This window comes from Mustela nivalis, assembly GCF_964662115.1.
Source record: "Mustela nivalis genome assembly, chromosome: 17".
NCBI classification, from domain to species: Eukaryota; Metazoa; Chordata; class Mammalia; order Carnivora; family Mustelidae; genus Mustela; species Mustela nivalis.
The window spans coordinates 25,739,914-25,758,309 of NC_139036.1; the positions used below are offsets into that span (position 1 = coordinate 25,739,914).

The 18,396-nt window shown below is 46.9% G+C and overlaps 1 protein-coding gene across 5 annotated transcripts; it reads right to left on the reverse strand.

Annotated features, from left to right (window-relative positions):
• Nucleotides 1-5,699: 5,699 nt before the first annotated feature.
• HEATR9 (HEAT repeat containing 9) lies at nucleotides 5,700-18,335 on the reverse strand. 5 transcript variants are annotated; one of them, XM_082707420.1, is made up of 15 exons: nucleotides 18,127-18,335; nucleotides 17,222-17,271; nucleotides 15,785-15,966; nucleotides 15,406-15,532; nucleotides 15,141-15,197; nucleotides 14,907-14,963; nucleotides 14,121-14,178; nucleotides 13,625-13,755; nucleotides 9,440-9,622; nucleotides 8,940-9,032; nucleotides 8,727-8,846; nucleotides 7,566-7,639; nucleotides 7,054-7,105; nucleotides 6,547-6,633; nucleotides 5,700-6,301 (listed from the first exon to the last, which is right to left on the reverse strand). In XM_082707420.1, the coding sequence occupies exons 1-15, from the start codon at nucleotides 18,212-18,214 to the stop codon at nucleotides 5,939-5,941; spliced, it is 1,722 nt and encodes a 573-aa protein (XP_082563546.1). In that variant the 5' UTR covers nucleotides 18,215-18,335; the 3' UTR covers nucleotides 5,700-5,938. The 5 variants fall into 5 exon arrangements, with proteins under 5 accessions (XP_082563546.1, XP_082563547.1, XP_082563549.1 ...); XM_082707421.1 differs by having other exon boundaries at nucleotides 17,968-18,206; XM_082707423.1 differs by lacking the exons at nucleotides 15,785-15,966; nucleotides 17,222-17,271.
• Nucleotides 18,336-18,396: the final 61 nt, after the last annotated feature.

Genomic DNA, 18,396 nt, shown 5'->3' on the forward strand with positions numbered 1-18,396 from the left:
GGCTCAGTGGGTTAAAGCCCCTGCCTTCGGCTCAGGCCATGATCTCAGGGTCCTGGTATCGAGCCCCGCATTGGGCTCTCTGCTCAGCAGGGAGCCTGCTTCCTCCTCTCTCTGCCTGCCTCTCTGCCTACTTGTGATCTCTTTCTCTCTGTCCAATAAATAGATAAAATCTTAAAGGAAAAAGACGTTATTTGAGAGAGTATGAGAGAGAGTATGTGTGTGCTTAAGTAGGGTCAGGGAGAAGCAGACTCCCCCTGAGCAGGGAGCTGGACATGTGGCTTCATCCCAGGACTCCAGGGACTTAACCAGACACTTAACCAGCTGAGCCACGCAGGTGCTCCTCTAGTTTACCTTTTCATTAGTATGTATTGAACAGAACACTTTTTTTTTGGTCACTACTGGGACTAAACAAAACTTTTGATCTCCCTCTCCAGATCTGTTTCTCTTTTCCTAGGCTTCCTCATCTCAGTAAATGTCTTCACTGTCCTCCCAGACCAGACTGAAACCTTTAGAGTTTACACTTCATTTCTCTTTCATTAGTCCTACCTGCAGCTCTTTTTAATTTTATCTCCAAAGTATATCCCAAAACCATCTTTATATTTTTGGTTACAATCCTGGTACGAACTGTAAATATCTCTCTTCTGTATAGTTGCAAAGCCCATTAATAGGTCCCCACAACACAATCTTGTTCCTCTAAAGTCTTTTACCATAGCAGCCAAATGATACTCTAAAGATATGAATGACTGTGTTGTGCCTTTCATTGACTTTTTTTTTTTTTTAAGTATCCTCCATGCTCAATGTGGGACTTCTATCATGACCCTGAGATTGAGAGTCACTGCTCTACCAACTGAGCCAGCCGGGTACCCTATTGACTTTTACTACATGTAGGCTATAAATTCCTTACCCTGGGTTGCAAAGCCCTTATGATCTGACCTCTGTCTCCCTCTCCCACCTTATTATGTAACATTTATCCATACTTACCTTGCTTTAACCACATTGGTCATAATTCTTGATGGTACCAAATACGCTTCTGCTTCAGTATCTTTGCTTATTAGGCTTTGTCTAGGATTCTCCTTCCTCAAATATTCACATGGCTGACTACTTTTCACAGTAATGTTGGGTCAGATTCCACCTCCCATCTCTGGCCTTCCTATTTAAAACACTGCCTCTCTCCGGTGACTCTCCTAACTCCTCTTACAATGTCATCACATTGTAAGAGGCGACCTTACAATCACTATTTGAGACGACCTTTTTGTGGTTGCCAGTTTCTTTCTTTTCCATTAGAATATAATCTCTAGGAAAGTAGGGAACCTTACCTGTTTTTCACTGTTTTACCCTACTGCCTAGAACAGTGTTCGACTCAGAATAGTTACTCGAATATTGACTAAATGAATCTGTTAGAGATACAGATTTGAGATTAATGAGAGCCACTAATATATAAATGGTAAAGTACTGAGGAGATACAATTATAGTAAGACTGTCTGTAGAGTACTGCTTCATCCAAGCTGTATACTGAAATTAGTGAGAAAGTTTTTGAAAACACAAGGATGCTGGGTTCTACTCCAAGACAGTGAAATCTGTTAGGCCTGGGAATTATTAAAAAAAAAAAAAAAAAAAAATCCTCAGTTGATTTTAATGGTTTGGTAGACAGTACGTAGGGAGAAGAGCTTAGACCTGGACCCTGAGAAATGCTAATATTTGAGGTAATAGAAGAGGATCACGAGAGTAGAGACTGGGAATGTCCAGTGAGGTGTTGGTAGAACCCAAGGGAAGAGTGGATTTTAAGGTGGGAGAAGCTAGTGGTTTTGAGTGCTCAAGTCAGGCCAAGTCATACAAAGGTTAGAAAGCATTCATATTTAGTGATAGGGAGATTGTAAATTATCTCACCATGGGGATTCTCAACCTTGGCACTACTGACATTTCAACGGGATAATTCTTACTGTGGGGGGCTGCCCTGTGCATTGTAGGCTGTTTAGCAGTATCCCTGGCCTCTACCATAAGACACCAGTAGCAGCCCCCAGTTGTAACAATTACAAATGTCTCCCAGCATTGCCATGTGTCCTTTTGGGGGCAAAATTGCCCCTTTCTAGAACCACTGCCCTAGCAAAAGCCTTTTTTTTGTTGTTTTTTTTTGTTAAAGAGTATTTATTCATTTGACAGATCACAAGCAGGCAGAGACAGAGAGAGGAGGAAGCAGGCTCCCTGCTGAGCAGAGAGCCTGATGCAGTGCTCCATCCTAGGACCCTGAGAACATGACCTGAGCTGAAGGCAGACGCTTAACCCACTGAGCCACCCAGGTGCCCCGCAAAAGCCTTTTTGATGGAGAGTTGAATTGTGAACACAAACTGAAGTGGGATGGTGAATAATAAAAAGAGAAATGGAGACCAGTAATATGGTCAACTAAGAATCTTTATTATGAAGGATGGTTAGAGGTGTGATGAATTAAGAGGAGGCATCTAGGTAGGGATGTGGGTTTGTGAGAGATTATTTTTAAGGTGGGTATTAAGCATGTTTATACACTCCTTGCAAGGAGATGGGGAGAATTAATATTCACATCCCTTGAATGAATGGTGGCCAGAACATTAGCAAAGGATATGCCTTAGAAGAAGAGAATGTCTTGCGTTATGACAAAGGGGGTAAGGATAGTTGAAGATGGTGATAATAATGGTAGCAGACGATTAATACCTATTGGGAGGTTACCATGTGCCAGGCACTGTTAGAAGCAGTCTGTGTGTTAGCTAATTCTCACAACAGTGTTGTGAACCAAGGAGGTATAGGAAACACTTTGGAGAAGAGGTGAATGGTTTAAATGATTTTGACTGCCACTTGGAAGGGGCTTTTCAGAGGGTCCAGTGAAGAACAGAGGCACCGAGAGGCTAAGCAACTTGTCAAGGATCACATCTCTAGTGCGTGGCAGAGTCAGGATCCTAATCCAAGGATCTGGACTTAGAGCCTGTGCTCTTTACTATGTCTAAGGATGCTTATAACAGAGGTGGTAGGAAGTTGAGTTAATTCCATCCGATGTCTTTTTCCCTCCTGAGTATAGTAAAGTATGATGGTCTGCTGAGAGTTGCAGGATATGATAGAGTTTGAAGAGACTGTAGTGTGAGGATAGCAGGGAAGGCTTGAAACAACATTGTAGGAAATAGGAAAGTATTATGATTAGGAACCCATAAAATTGCCAGACAATAATAAAAGCTCAATTAAACATGGGGGCAAGTGTTTTGTGGGTACAGTCTGTATGGATATGTGATTTTTCTCCATCTTTAATCAGCAACCTGTTTTTAGGAACAGAGGCAGTTTGATTCAGGGTTAGGGATTTTGCTAGTCAGATACTAGTAAAAATTTCAAATTAGTCTCATACCTAGTAGAGAATGAGAAAAGTGAGGATAGTGGTTGATGGATGAAGTCCAGGCTGAGTAGGAAAAAAAGTGAGGAAGTTGAAGAATGTAGCGATGTCAAGAGCCTAGTGTTACTGATGAGATTCAAAAACTGGCACTGGGGATAAAAAGAGCTGGATAGATAGCTTTGGGTCCTAAAGTAGATGTTCAGGATGAAGTAATTCTCAGGGATGTTAGGAGCTAGATGTGGCCATGGAAGTGGGTGGCTGAAGTGAATGGAAAGGAGAAACCTTTGTAGTTGAGATCAAGAACTGAGGAGATGGGGTGGTAGATGTTGTTGCCATGAGGGTGAAAGCAAGACTAAGGTTCAGGTGATGAATGAAAGAAAATAGAGAAGTGGACCAGAGGGTGGGATAACTGGAGAACCAAGACCCTCAGAAGCAGTGATTTTTATGTGAAGGCGCAGGACAATGGTGACATTGAAAGGAATGGAGGATGATGAACAACACCTAAGACTTTGGGAAGAGGCTAGTTCAAGGGAGAGAGCCAGATTTCAGTTATAGCATGGACATGGATGAGAATGTTGGAAGAGGAGGAGGGTGTATATGGCTTGTGTTGTCATCATTTCTGCTGCCATCAGAGGGTGCATTCAGAGGTTTGCTAATGCAAGAAGGTGGTGGGGAACTTAAGTATTTTGGATGGTGTCCAAAGAGCAATACCAACATGCCCTGTTGGCTAAAAGAAGTGGGCATTTCAGGCTTCAGAGAGAAACTGGCCACAGCTTGGATTAATGAAGCATGTTTGTCAGGGGGTTGCATCTCTGTGGCTTTGGTACTGGGAATGCTCTAGTCCATTGCCGGTGTACCGGATGGTGGGTGCTCTCTGCAGAGCTTTATGTCAGTGCTGTCTTAAATCTTCTGATGAGGATTGGTGAGATTAGGATTGAGGTGTTGAGCAGAGACTGCTACCTGGTCAAGTAGTAAGACCATCCTCTAGGGGCGCCTGGGTGGCTCAGTGGGTTAGTAAGTCTCTGCCTTCGGCTCAGGTCATGGTCTCAGGGTCCTGGGATCGAGCCCTGCATCGGGCTCTCTGCTCAGTGGGGAGCCTGCTTCCCTAACCCCCCTGCCTGCCTCTCTGCCTACTTGTGATCTCTCTCTCCATCAAATAAATAAATAAAATCTTTTAAAAAAGGACAATTCTCTAGAGAGTTAGAAATATGGAGGAGGAGGAGCAGAGGTTGGAGATCTGTGGGCAGGATTTTGCTGGAGTTGAGAGCCTGAATTAGGTAGTTAGTAAGCCCTTATTTGTACCCACAGGCTGTTAAGGCCCAGGGAAATTGCGGTGAGATTGCTTATTGGCCCAAAGGTACAGAGTGGGCAAGAGAGGAGGATCATTTTTGCCATTTTTGGTCTTTGTGCCACACGAGGGGAGGCAACTAGCGTTGCATCTAATCCAGGATAGTGAAACTACTCTTCCGGTTTTTACTTACAGCTCTCTGAGGCAAAACATGCATCTGAAAGTGGTGGGATAGGTAGGGAGATAACATCAGACTGACACACACTATGTTGAATTCAGATAACTGGACCCCTCTAGAACCTGGAGCGTGGGGAAATGGAAAGGTGCATCCATTTTACTTTGACCTTTCTCTGCTTAATCAGAAGAAGGTGACCTCACCGTAGGTCACTTCAATCAGATTGGGGGAATTAATAGGGCTGGCAGGACGTTTTTAACCTCTGGAGGTCACAGGGTCACATGACAACACTGAAGAAAGGAGAAAAGCAGCTCACATTTGAGTACTTACTATGTGATGCTAGGCACTCTTAGGATTTGTTATTGTTTACTCCTCAGAGAAGCTCTCTGAAGTAGTATGCATTATTCTCATCTTATAGGTGAGGAAACAAAGATTAACTTGTCCAAAGTCAAAGTTCAAAAAAGTGATGGTCATGGTCTCAGGGTCCTGGGATTTAGACATCAGATTTTCCTGACTCCACTAAGTCTGGGTTTTTTCTTTTTGATGGAGGATGTAGATTGTTGGGATTGGTATACCAGGTCCCACTGGCAAAGGGAAACAAACATGGGAGAAACAAGCAGTTTTAGAGAATAAATAGGGCCTGTCTCAGCATGGTCCTGAGGGAGGCAGAAAGCAGGTGGTGACAAGACCGAGATGGTTGGTCTTGAGTATAGCCTCGTTACCTCCTGACCACTGGGAAGTGGTGGAGAGGGACGGCAAGTTAGTAGGAGAAAATGGTCCAAGAGCCAAGCTTTCCAGGATTTTCTCCTACTTTTCCTTCTATAGCCCACTCTGGGCAGAGGCTTATTAAATTCTGGGCATAAACAAGTGCTTGATTTAGGGAGGCAGGTTGGCTACTGGAGCAGCTCTGTCTCTTTCCCTTTGTGAAAAGAACATGAGGCTGAGTGAATTAATACTCAACCAGGAGAGAAGAGACCTGAATTTCTGTGCAGCCCCTGACAAGGACCAGGAGTAATAGGTAGAGTGACACTCATTTATTCATGCAAGATAGGTATAGACTGTTTTCTCAAGGGAGCCTAAGAAGCATCCTCGGGAAGAGAGTGGGGACTTGGTCTGAAGAACTGACCTATTGGGAGGTTTTAGCAAGGATCCGGAGCTGCTTCCTGATCTTTGGTGTCCAGGGCCCTGTGGCTGGTGCCCTGTGTTTTGGTTTAGAGAAACAGGGTGGGAAGGCAGAGCCTTTCTGGGCACTCAACTTTTTCTTTTGGTCTGGTGTGGCTCTGGACTTCGCAATAAACAAGGGGTTCAGCTGTGCAAGTCGGAAGTCTTGGATAGTTAACTCTTCTGGGTTCTCAGGCTCTTTCCGAAACCTCGTAGGCCCTTCCTCTTCATTAGTCTTAAGTACCTCATATTCACAGAGAACCTTGTTCTTCAGCTTGTTTTGGATCCAGGGATCAATTGAGGCCAAGAGAGTTAATGTTTCTTGAAGCTGCATTGAAACAAAGGTCCTGTGGCTGGCTCACTTCAGGCCAAGTTTGGGAGTGGAGGGGGCACCTCAGGGAGGGGGAGTGCTCTGGCCACAGGCCACTCTGTCTCCAAGGAATGAAGACAAAGGATAGTGTGAGGCTCATTCCCCTTTCCTCCCTCCTGACAAAGAACAAGCGGTGAGGATGGGCGGGAGAGGCCTCTAGAGGAGGGGTAGAGAAGCAGAAGAGGTGGGCGGGAATGCCTTACACTTTTCTTCACAGCCTGGCTCTTTTCTGTGTCTAGCATGTCCAGGAGCAAGTGGTACACTTGTAGGCTGCGGATCCCCAGGACGCCCTGGCAGAGGCGAATGAGAGTAACTAGGCAGCCTAGGAACATGCCCTATCGGTGCTCTTTTCCATTCTAGTGCCCTCTGATGACCCTGGGGCCTGGAGAGAAGGGGCACTATAGCTCCCCAGCCGAGGTACCCCATTCTTCCCCTTTTACGGCCATCGCATTGGGTTCCAGCACATACTGTTCACCAGGAAGAATCGAGACTATCTAAGCAATGCCTTTCATACCCATCTACTGTCCTTTATTCCACCTACCTCTTGTCCCGAAAAAGAGGTTACCCCTGAATTCCTGGTAGGGCTGGATTTCTAAAATAAGCAAACCTCCCCAAACTTTATAGCCCTTTCTGCCCCCGAGTAATTGTGCTCACGTGCCTGCTCCCCCTGCCATCAACACATGTGGTCAGAGGAGCAGGGCTGGCCTTACCAAAGAGATGACTGCTTCTTGGCGTGCAGTGGCATTTGAGTTCATCAGTTGCCTGTGTAGAAGGGAATAAGCGTGTTATCCAATTAGAGGGTAGGAGAGGAGGGCTGGTTGTTCCTTCTGGAAGCCCAGAATGAGTCAGACCTAAGGCCAATGAGGGGTGCTAATTTCATCAATTGCTCCTTCTTGTTACTTGGGTCAGGAAAGGAGCTAGGAAGGGAAAGGCAGGAACTGCAATTTGCCAGGAGGCACTGGATGACAACTAGAACTCACATCTGTCCAGAACTCTACCTTTTACAGATCCCTTTCACATCCTCGTATTTTATAGAAACCCTGAGTGGTAGGTATTATCAGCCCCTTTTTACAGACAAAGAAAATCCCAGGGGTGAACGAGTGAGTTGGCCACGGGCATGGGCAAGTGAGAAATAAGAATTAGGATCAGATTTTCAGCTCTCTCTGACCCTTTTCCAGAGCCTAGGATTTGGCTCCGGCACCTCCCAGCCCAAGCCACTCACGCCTCCACCAAATTCATCATTGTAGGCTTCATCTTGAGCTCTTCCACGATTTCAGCCACAGCCTGCCTCATAGCCTGAAGGAGGATTAAGGTGGGACAACAGAGAAAAGGAATGCAGGAGTGTACCTTCAGGTGCACACAGACCTTCTCCCAAAGTTGACCTTGTGCTACATGTGGTTCTTGCCTTGAACTCATCCGGTAGGGGGAGCAGACCAGTGAGTAGGCACTGAACTAACTATAGAGTGAACATAAGAGGATCAGTCTGGGTACCAGCAAGATTTGCTGGAAGAAGTGATGCCTCAGCTGAATCCTGGTGAAATGCAGTTAACCACTAGAGGGCTGGGAGCAGAGTGATTTTTGGGCAGAGTGGAGGGCATGTACAAAAGCTTAGAGGCAAGAGAGCACACACAGAGGTTAGGGAACAGAAAATATTTGTTTGGCTAGGTGATCACACGGAGACTCCTCAAAGTGGGGCATTCTGAGGTATTACACTGGGATAACAAGTATAAATGAGGACAGGATCGTTTTAAGCTTAACTGGTGCGTGGCCCTGAGCGGAAGTGGGGAGCGATGAAGCTAGAGAGGGAAGCAGGCCTGGAAGGGCAACGTAAGCCTTCCTGAGGGCATTGGGGAACTACTGAAAAATATCATGCAGAGGTGAGACACAATCTGATGTACATTTCAGAAAAATGTCTTTAGAAGTTCTGTGACTGGTTCTGTAACAAGCTACAATAAAGATGAAAGCAAAGGAGCACAGAGGAAGGCAGGGTTCATTCTGTTGGAGGTGGTTGGGAAAGGTTCCCATAGGAGGCGTTTGGACTGGCCTTGCGGGAGCCTTGCGGGAGCCTTGCGGGAGCCATGTTACTGTGACCGGCAGGAGGAGGAGGGAGGAGTGAATAAATAGCACGAGGCAGTTTTTCACCTCAGAGGGAGGGAGGGATGACTTGGCACTTTTCACTGAGAGAACTGCCTGAGCCAAGGCAAGGTGGCTTGAAAACATGGGCCCCATTAGGGGAATGGGAACAGGGAGTGCATTAGTGCCTTAGAATGAATATGATACTTTGTGGGGCAGTGTGGTGGGAGTCAAGCCAGCAGAGGTCTTCAGAGAAGGGAAAGGAGGCGGGTTTGGGCTGTCTGGGTTTGGGAACTTTGGTCTCACTTACAAGGAAAGGTTCATTATACGTCTTCCTCCAGAGCAGGTTAAATGTGAATCCCTCCAGCCCTTGCTCCTGGATCTTTTCCAACCCAACAGTCTTGAGCATCTGGGTGGCTTCAAAGCGGTGCTGAGGGTAGGTGGAAGGATAGACGCTCTTCCTCATCCCTCAGCCCGTGCTAGAGCTGGAGAAGAAATGGTCCTCGGCAGTCTGAGAGCTTACCTCGAGGACACGAGAATAGCACAGCTGGTCTAGGATGGCCTTGGTGACTGTGGCCGTGTGTACGTGCATCATCTTGACCAGCATCCTGAGTGCCTGTGGGGGGCAGGCAATGTAGGTTGGGGTGTACAGAGCCAAGAGGTATCTGGACAGCCAGGGAAGCTTGAGGGCTGAGCCTAAAACTCATGGGGAACAGATGGGGTCCATTCTCCTCCCTCTTTGCCTTTTGAGTGAGAAAATAAGTTCATGTACGCACATACGTGCACATTTCTAAATGAATACTCATACAAATCAAATATATACAGACACATGTACACCTACGTCTGTGTGACCCCATACTCGTGCATATACACATTCACAGACACACAGAGGGCCCCACAAATACCCCCCACTGAAGCTTCATTTCTCTGGTTGAGTAGGACGTGGTCCAGGCTGTACCAAAGTCAGCACCAGCCTCGGTTCCCCTGCGCTCCCCAGGGAGCCCAGCCTCCTGCCCCTCACACCTTCATCTGCTGCGTTTTAGACCCTTGGCTCAGGCAGTGCAGCAAGAACTCCTGGGCTGTGTTGCTGCAGGGCCTCAGGAAACCCAAGCACAGGGCTGCCTCCACAGCTGCTTTGTTCGATGACCTATTTATCAGCATCCGCAACACAGGTACCAACTTCTCTTCATCCCCGACTTGAGTTCTCTGAGGGAGACAAGGAGTGAAATGGGTAGGGGGACTATGTTTTCAGCCGGCCTTTGTTAAGAGGGCCAGTCACTGCTACTTTCAGAGCACAGTCCCTTCTCCTCATGTCCTCAGATTATTTCACCCACTTCCCCTTATTTGTGCTGCCCTCCACTTGCTCTTAGGGCGTATCCCCTCGTTTCTCTAGGACTTTAACGTGTGGATGGATGAGTGTCGCTCTCCTCAACACTTCTGCCGCCTTAATTCCTGACATTTAAAAAAATACATGTCATTGGGCGCCTGGGTGGCTCAGTGGGTTAAGCCTCTGCCTTCAACTCAGGTCATGATCCCAGAGTCCTGGGATCAAGCCCCACATCAGGCTCTCTGCTCAGCAGGGGGCCTGCTTCCTCTTCTCTCTCTGCCCGCCTCTCTGCCTACTTGTGATCTCTCTCTGTCAAATAAATAAATAAAATCTTAAAAAAAAAATACATGTCATTAATCCTACTCCTGTTCTCCAATAGTCTTGTTCTTGTCCTCCATTCTATGTCAGTCATTAGTTTTCACAGGTTTTTATCATTATCCATTACTGTGACTTCTCCATGATCTCCATTTCACGGACCCCACTCTCTAACCATCACCTCCTATCTTTCCAACTCACCTGCCGTCGCCATTAATTGTCGGACTCTGCAAGGATTAACAGTCCACAGAGCACCTTTTCATTGCTCCTCATTTTCTTCCTTCTCTACCCAGCTTAAACTCCGTGATCCCCTGCTTGCCTCACTCCTTTACCTCCTCTTGCTTCATTGTAGTCCACACTCCACTTACTCTGTGCCTGCACTTCCTGGAGAAAAGCACACAGTCCTGATAACTGATCTTGCTTTAAGTGTGTGAGCAGAAACCTCATGTAGACTCTTAGTGCTACTAGTAACCATACTGTTTTTCCCTGGGCAATTCTTTTTCCCGCCCTCCTGATTCACACCCTGTCCTCTGGAACCTCCAACACTTAATTCCTCCTTCATTCTTAACTCTCAGCTGATGATCTTGCTTCCTGCTTCACTGAGCAAATACAAGCAACTGGAAGAGAAGTTCCAGAGACACCGACCGCCATTTCTGTCCAACACCTGCACCCAGATAGTTCTTCCCTCCATTTATGACTACAGACTCTGCCCGTCTGTCTAAAGTCAGTCTTTCCACTTGTGCGTTAGAGCTTATCTCTTCTCACCTAATCACAACTCTTTCTTCAAAGTTATCATTTTTTTAACTACTGGACCACAGAAACATGCCATTATTTTTCTATTTTTTTCCCCCAAAATCCACCCCTGGTGCCAGCTACAGCCCTTGCCAGCAAAACTTGAAAAGTTGTCCATCCTTGCCATCTCTAATTTCTTTCCTCCCGTTCACTCTTAAACTCCTTCTTTCAGACCTATAACCCCATGACCCCACCAGAATTGTTAAGATAATCAAGGATACCTGCACTGTTAATCTATGCATCAGTTCTTAGTCTTTATATTATTTGATGTGGTTGATTTGATTCCTTTCCTTGACATATGTTATTCCCTTGATTTTCAGAATTCCATACTCTTGGGTTGTCTTCCTACCTAATGGCCAGCTGTCATTATTTTTTATTTTTTTTTTTTAAAGATTTTATTTACCCATTTGACAGAGAGAGATCACAAGTAGGCAGAGAGACAGGCAGAGAGAGAGGGGGAAGCAGGCTCCGTGCTGAGCAGAGAGCCCGATACGGGGCTCGATCCCAGGACCCCAAGACCATCACCCGAGCTGAAGGCAGAGGCTTTAACCCACTGAGCTACCCAGGCGCCCCAGTATAAATTATTTCTTAAGTCTCAGTTTTATTCTTTTCATTTTCTTAACTGGGTATATCCCTTCTCTCTGTTTCAGACAAGGGCCTACCAGTATCAATTCTAGCTGTATCTTTAGGGCAACTGTAGTGAAGGGATACAATCTTGATTCATGCAGCTGTGCCACTGGGACACAGCACTGAAGAAAGAATATGTCTGCCTTTCTCTTCTTTCTGCTCACACCCTCTTCATTGTACCCCCAACACATACCAGTCTGCTTCTAACAACCGTCTCCTTGAGCTCTTAATATTCGATGCCCCAAGACTTCATACTTGGTCCTCAGTGATCTCATCTAATTGAATGATTTTAAATGCTGTGTATATGCCAACAACTCATAAATTCCTTTCTCTGGTGCAGACTTATAAACTCGAAATTGTACATACAACTCTACCTGCTGTCTCCCTTGGAGGTCCAGTAGATGTCTCAAACATAACTTGTCCAAGCCTGGACTTCTGCTATTACCTCCAAACCTGTTCTGTTTTCAAGAACATCTTAGTTGACTTCATCCTTCTTTCCTCACTGTCTTTTGTAGTGGCTTCAACCTGTCAAGAGTTTTACTAATTCCACTGCAACCACCATGGTCCATGCCACCATTTTATTTCCCCAGGTTTGCTTCAGTAGCCCCTAATTGGTCTTTCCGCTTCTACCTGATGCCCTTACCCCCACCTCTCCATCTTTTCTCAGCAAAGGGAACCTTTTGAAATATAAGTTAGATTATGTCACTGCTTTGCTCCTTACTTCATGCAGAGTAAAAGTCCAGGTACTTGAAGTCGTCCAGAAAGCAATGATGTAGTAATGATCTAGTCTAGTAGATCTAGTCAATCTAGATTGAGTCTCCTGTTAACTACTTTGATCTTTCTTCATTTTCTGCTACTTTCTCTATTTCCACTCCACTGCAGCCATACTGGCCTACATGCTCCTGCCTTAGAGCCCTTACATTGATTGGCTCTTCTGCCGGGAATGCCTTCTCTCAGATGTCTGCAAGGCTAACACCTTCACCTTTTTCATGTCTTTGCTCAAGCCTTCCCTCCCTTCTGTGTTGAAAACTGCAGCCTAGACCCATCCCCATTTGGCATTCCTGATCATCCTCACCCTGATACCTAATTTTTCCACTGTACCTGTCACCTCTAACATACCATATAATTAAGTTTTCTGGTTATTATATGTCTCCCCAACAGGAAAGTAAACTCCGCAAGAGCAGGGGGATCTTAGTCTGTTGGGTTCCCTGGTGTATCTTAAGGCCCTGGGACAGTGCCTGGCATATGACAGTTGTTTAATACATATTCGTTGAGTAAATGGATGAATGAAGACTTCTATTTCACATGGAGCAGTGATGGGGTCAAAGTAAGGGGACCCTAAAGGGGAAAAAATCTGAGTAGTGTTGCAGACTCTCTTGATCTCTTTTCCCTCTTTTTTTTTTTTTTAAGATTTTATTTATTTATTTGACAGACAGAGATCACAAGTAGGCAGAGAGGCAGGCAGAGAGAGAGAGAGGGGAAGCAGGCTCCCCGCTGAGCAGAGAGTCCGATGTGGGTCTCGATCCCAGGACCCTGGGATCATGACCTGAGTGGAAGGCAGAGACTTTAACCCACTGAGCCACCCAGGCACTCCTACCTTTTCCCTCTTGAGAGAGGTTTTTTCTTCAGTAGGTTATTTTAGGGATGATAATGGTTACCATTTAAAAGGCACAGGCATTGAATGAGGTGCTTTACATACATTATCTCATTTAATCTCCTCAACAACACTATAATTACTATCCATTTCATTTGTTAAATGTTCTTGAGTTGAAATATAGTTAACATAGTGTTGTATTAGTATAGTATAGTTGCATTAGTATAGTATAGTTAATATACAGTGTTCAGTTTCAATTTAGTGATTTAGCAGTTCTGTATATTACTCACTGCTCATCATGAGTGTGACTATCTCCATTTTGGAAATGAATGAACTGCGGCTCTGAAAGCCGGCTTCTCAGGGGTTGTGTGACTCCTCTGTGGCCATGCCAGTGCTTCTATTCAGGGAAGCTGTTCCACAGGGAACTCCCCACGGACAGTGTCTTCTCCCATCAAGGCTAGGAGCTAGGTTACCTTCTCCCTGACCTAAGGCAGCCAGCACCATCAATTACCTTGTCCTACCTGCCCTAGTTACTGACTCTCCTCCCAATCACCTTGTCTTTGGGGACAGCAGCCCAGGAGTTCAGAGCCACTCGTAGCCCTGTCAGAGAATCCATCATTCGCCCCTCATTTTGCCCCTTCAGCTGTGTGATGAGAACCTGGATCACGTGCTTCTGCAGGCAACCTGGACAAGGGAGGGTCCTCAGGTCAGGGCAGAGCCTCAGGGATATTCCTCTCTGCCAGGATCCATTTGACTCCACTGTGCCCTAAAGACAGAAGTTCTGTGTACTGGATCCTGAGGTGTTGCCTGTTCTCCCAGGACACTAGTGAAGCTGACTGAGCGTGGCTGCAGTTCCAGGGCCCAACCTCCCTCCTAATCTCTTCTCCCTTTCACCCCACTTTCCTTTCTCTGCCCACAGTACTGAGGCGAGTTCCCAGACCCTGCCAAATGCTAGGTAGAAGTGGGTATCCTTACCCAAAGGGGGAAGGGGCTACACTGCTTCCTTTTCACTTTCTCCCACTCCCCTCCCAGAGAGGGGACATACTCACCCAGCATGGCCAGGCTTCGACAGGCCTCATACTTCACTTTCTCTGGACCAGTATGGGCCTGATTTAAGAGGCAGGTAGTGGAGATAGGCCGTGTGGTGATGGAATGTCAGAACATTAAGAATCATCTCAGCTTAACTTTTCATTTACAAGTGAGGAAACCGAGGTCTAGAGAGTGACCTGTCTATGCTCAAACACAGGACAACAGGCAGGCAATGGAAGGAAAACAACTTGGGAGTAAGACTTGTTCAGATCCCTATCTCGTCTCTAGTAGCCACGTGACCTTGGGCATGTCACTTGGCTCACTTTCAAAGTTTCCATTTTATCATTAGAAAAAATGCACACAACGCAGAGTACTAACCATGATACGATCACGGCCTATCATTAGAAAAAATGCAGATACCTCTGCCTATTCCTAATCTGTGATATTTAAATGAGAATATGGATAAAAACGCATGTTCCCCATTATAAATTGGCCTATAAGCACAGGGCATTGATTCAGTTAAGGTAGAGAATGAACTGAGTCCCAGTTCTTTTCTGCTTTTTAATGGAGGGTCTTTTCTGTTAGACAGAGGGGACCTGCAGATTCCCCTAGCCCCACCAAGCTGCCCTTCAAGGAAGCCAAGGGCACGAGATGGGGCATGCTGTACACCGGCAGCTCTCTCCTCACTGCAGCTGACCCAGCATCCTTGCATCCTGGTGAGCCTTGTCTGTGCCCCTGTGCCCAGGCTCAACATACCTCAGACCCTGTTTCCTCCTCTCATGTGCTCCGTGCAGCCCCAGACTCACCACCTGCCATAGTGCCTCCATGACAAGCTTGTCACTGACGCCCAGGCATCCCAGAGCCTGCAAGAAAGGGAAGAGAGCTCAGACACCACCCCCATCAGTTACATCCTCTGGACACAGTTTTGTCTTAGAATACTGTCTCCCCCCCTACCCCCCACCCCCCTAAGCATCTTTCTACTCCTCAGCTCAGCCAACTCCTACCTGTGGCCATGTTCCACCACCCTTGCCACTTCTCACCTGTGCTGCATAGAACTGCTCCTGCTCTCTGGGAGATTCCAGGCTTTTTGCAAGTTCCTGCCCACCCAAGGGAGCCAGGAAAGAGGAAGAAAGGGATTAATGTAGTTGCAGAACTTCAAACGGAGAGGAGCTCATCCAATCCCTCTTCATTTCCTCCCTCCATTTCGTAGGCAGGGACTGAGGGCTGAAGGATAATGTGAGCCCAAGGTAAGGGCACCCACAGAAAGGGAGTCTCCCCATTCTCCCTCCCACCGTGCTCCCTGACCTTTAATCTTTGCCACTTCAGGGGGTTCCCAGTAGGGTCTGAGGGCTTGGATCCTGTCCGAGATTTTACAGTCAGCTTGCTCATAGGGAGATGGAATTTTTGGATTGGCGTGCCCTCTTTGAGTTGCCTGTGTGAGAAATTGCACAGGCAGCCTTGGTCCTCTTGTTTCCTCCTTCGCACTTCACAGACTTTCCTCTGCCCTTGGTCCTCAGCCCAAGTCTGAGATGGGAGGAAGACAGATGCTCCTCCTCCTACCCCAGGCTCCTCTCTGGGATCTGTAAGCTGATTTGTCCCACCCCTTATCCCACTCCTTCCTTCTCCTTCCTCTCTTTCCTAGAAGGTATGAAGGTTCTGGGGAATAGGGAGGGGCAGAGCACACCTAGGGTGATCTCTCATTTTCCGCAACATTTTCTGGGCTTCCCGTTCCTGTCGCTGATCATACAGAGTGTGCCAGTGTGTGTAGATCTCAGGCTTCTTGAAGTAGCAATAAGGCACTGAATGTGGCTTGCTCGGGTGCTGCCTCCAGCACTCTGGGCTGGGGGGAAACTCTTCCTTTGGCATCTAAGGGGGTGGGAATGGCACAGCAGGGGCAGGGGATATTCCTCAGCCAGGAAAAGGACCAGGATAAAACGGGACTAGGTGAGAGGAACGCCCTTTAGTCTCTCATCTAGGCTAGAGTAGGAGACCTCCTACCCATTGTGTGACTTGGGCAAGTGACTTCACCCACCAAAATCTCAGTCTTCTCATCTGCAGAATGGAGCTAAGAATCCTTGTGCTTTCTATACCCCCTGGTTGCATAGAACAAATGAGAAAGGTTATGGGGCCCTTGTTGATCTGTAAACCAATCTGAGTATACCCTTTGGCTATTTGAGGAACGCAAAGCACTTTGAAAAGGCAAAGGGTGAGGGAGATGTGGAGTGAAGAGGGGAAAAGACAGGCTACTGCCCCTTCATTCAGACGTGCAGCAGGTACTTAGGGAGTACCTACTGAGTGCCAACCCCTGCACTAGGTGCTGGGGAGGCAGTCATCATCCCTGCCTTCGTGGAACTTAATAGTTGACTTGGAAAAGCAGAATTTCCTTAAACCACCTCTCTTAAACGGTCGTGAAACTGCAGCTCTGATTGTAGTGGAGGGCGGTGGGTGGCTCAGGGGACTTTCTCTCTGCAGATGAGGCTAGAATTCACGCCTATCTCTTCTCCAGCCTTTCAGAGTCAGTTCTCTGAGCAACAAGAGGGACTTCAGCCAGTGGTTTCCAATGTGGTGATTGAGAAGATCATAGTCAAGGTTGTCAGGTGATTGCCATGATTTCAGAAAGTGGAGTGCAGACTCAGAATGAGAGGGGTTTTTAGATTTAGTGAAAACCAAGCAAATTAAAAAAAAACAACAACAGGATGTCCAGGTAAATTTAGATTTTAGGTATTGGATACAGTATTTGGGACATATTTATACAAAAACATTATTTATCTGAAATTCAAATTTAGTTGGGGACCCAGTATTCTGTCTGGCATATCTATGAGGATCCCTGCATCCATGAATAAAAATGACTCCTTTTTAAGCACTGCCTGCATAGCCTGAGCCTTACGGATAGTATCTCATAGCAACTCCACAAATGGAAGCTGTGACCGAAGAAGCTCCTGCAGCTCAGGGAGGGGAAGTGACTTGTCCATGGTCACACAGGAATTAGCAGCAGCCCCAGCGATGAGAGTAAGTGTTCTGTGACTTGGCCTTAAAGGAAAGGGGCAGTTTGCTGCTCCTCCCACTTCAACAAAGCTCCCGGGGGCGGGGGGGGGGGGGGGGCAAAAGTTAGAGGTCTTACCTGGTAGCAGGACAAGGGCAGGTGAACAGGAGCCATGACTTTTCTGAGTTCTGTGGTACAAATGGTGGGCTAAGAATCATCCTTTCAGGCATTCATTTATTCAGCATTTAGTGAATGGTGCATGTTAGAATTATTTGGGGGAACTCTTAGCCTGCCTTGGCCCCTACATCAGACTAATTGAATCTGATGCTCTGGGGATATAGGGCCTAGGCCTTTCAGAAATCTCCCCAGAGGATTCTAATGTGCAGTTGATGGTGAAAACCAGGGGTCTTGTTCAGTGGTTCTCAGACTTGAGTGTGCTGTAGAATCACCTGGAGAGCTTCTTAAAACCAATTTCTGGCACTCATTCTGAGTAGAGTCAGTAGATCTACGGTAGGGGCTGGGGATTTGGAAGAGACTGATACTGCTTGTCCTGTCACTTTGAGAACCATGGATCTAGCTGGTGAGACAGAATTGTTTACTGGTGATTAACAAAGGGAGACAAGTGTGAGGTTAGAGGCACAGGTGAGGTACAGATGAGGTACAGATGAGGCCCGTAACCTGCCTGGGAGGATCGGGAAGGTTCCCTAGAGGCTCAGTTTAATCCACCTGGGGGTTAGCCCGAGAGATAAGGGGGAAGGGCCTTAGGCACCGGGAAAATTTCTTTCAAAGACTGGGAGGTGGGGAGTTGGATAGAGAGCAGGGTGCAGATATGGGAGCGGAAGCTGGGAAGACAGATGTCCCATCTTTGAGGTCCTGGAGCTTACCTTGAAGGCCGTGGGGAGCCACCAAGTGTCCAGTGGCCTGCCCTTACCCTTCCTGTGGATTTGCTGAACTCACGAGACCCCTATCTTGGGAGAGGGAGACAGGGCGCTTTTCTTTTCAGGCCGCACCCCTGACTCTGTTCCTGTCTATTCCAGCCTCACCTTTGGTCCTTTCTGGGTATTCCAGCCATGGGTACTTGAACATCGACCTGGAGATATCAAAGATATCAGCTGATTTTTCGTAGGCCATACTCCTCTTCTGGTGGGACCACAGGGAACCCAGGCAATACAAGGCTGTTGGGAGTGTGGGGGCACAGCTGGGGGGAGACCTGTCCTCTGTGGGACAAGAGGGACTGGTGGGGGGCTGGGGCTTCTGTGGGTAGAAGCTTCCAAGTGTTGAGCAACCAGATCTCCTAGGTAAATAGAAGACTC

Bases quoted from the DNA above. Each gene is read 5' to 3' on its own strand.
- HEATR9 (XM_082707420.1), bottom strand. From the start codon at position 18,214: ATGGCCTACGAAAAATCAGCTGATATCTTTGATATCTCCAGGTCGATG. The intron at 7,640-8,726 runs GTAAGTGAGACC...ATCCTCCTTCAG, and splicing joins CGTATAATGAACCTTTCCTT to GCTATGAGGCAGGCTGTGGC. The intron at 7,106-7,565 runs GTGAGTGGCTTG...CCTTCTACACAG, and splicing joins ATGATGAATTTGGTGGAGGC to GCAACTGATGAACTCAAATG.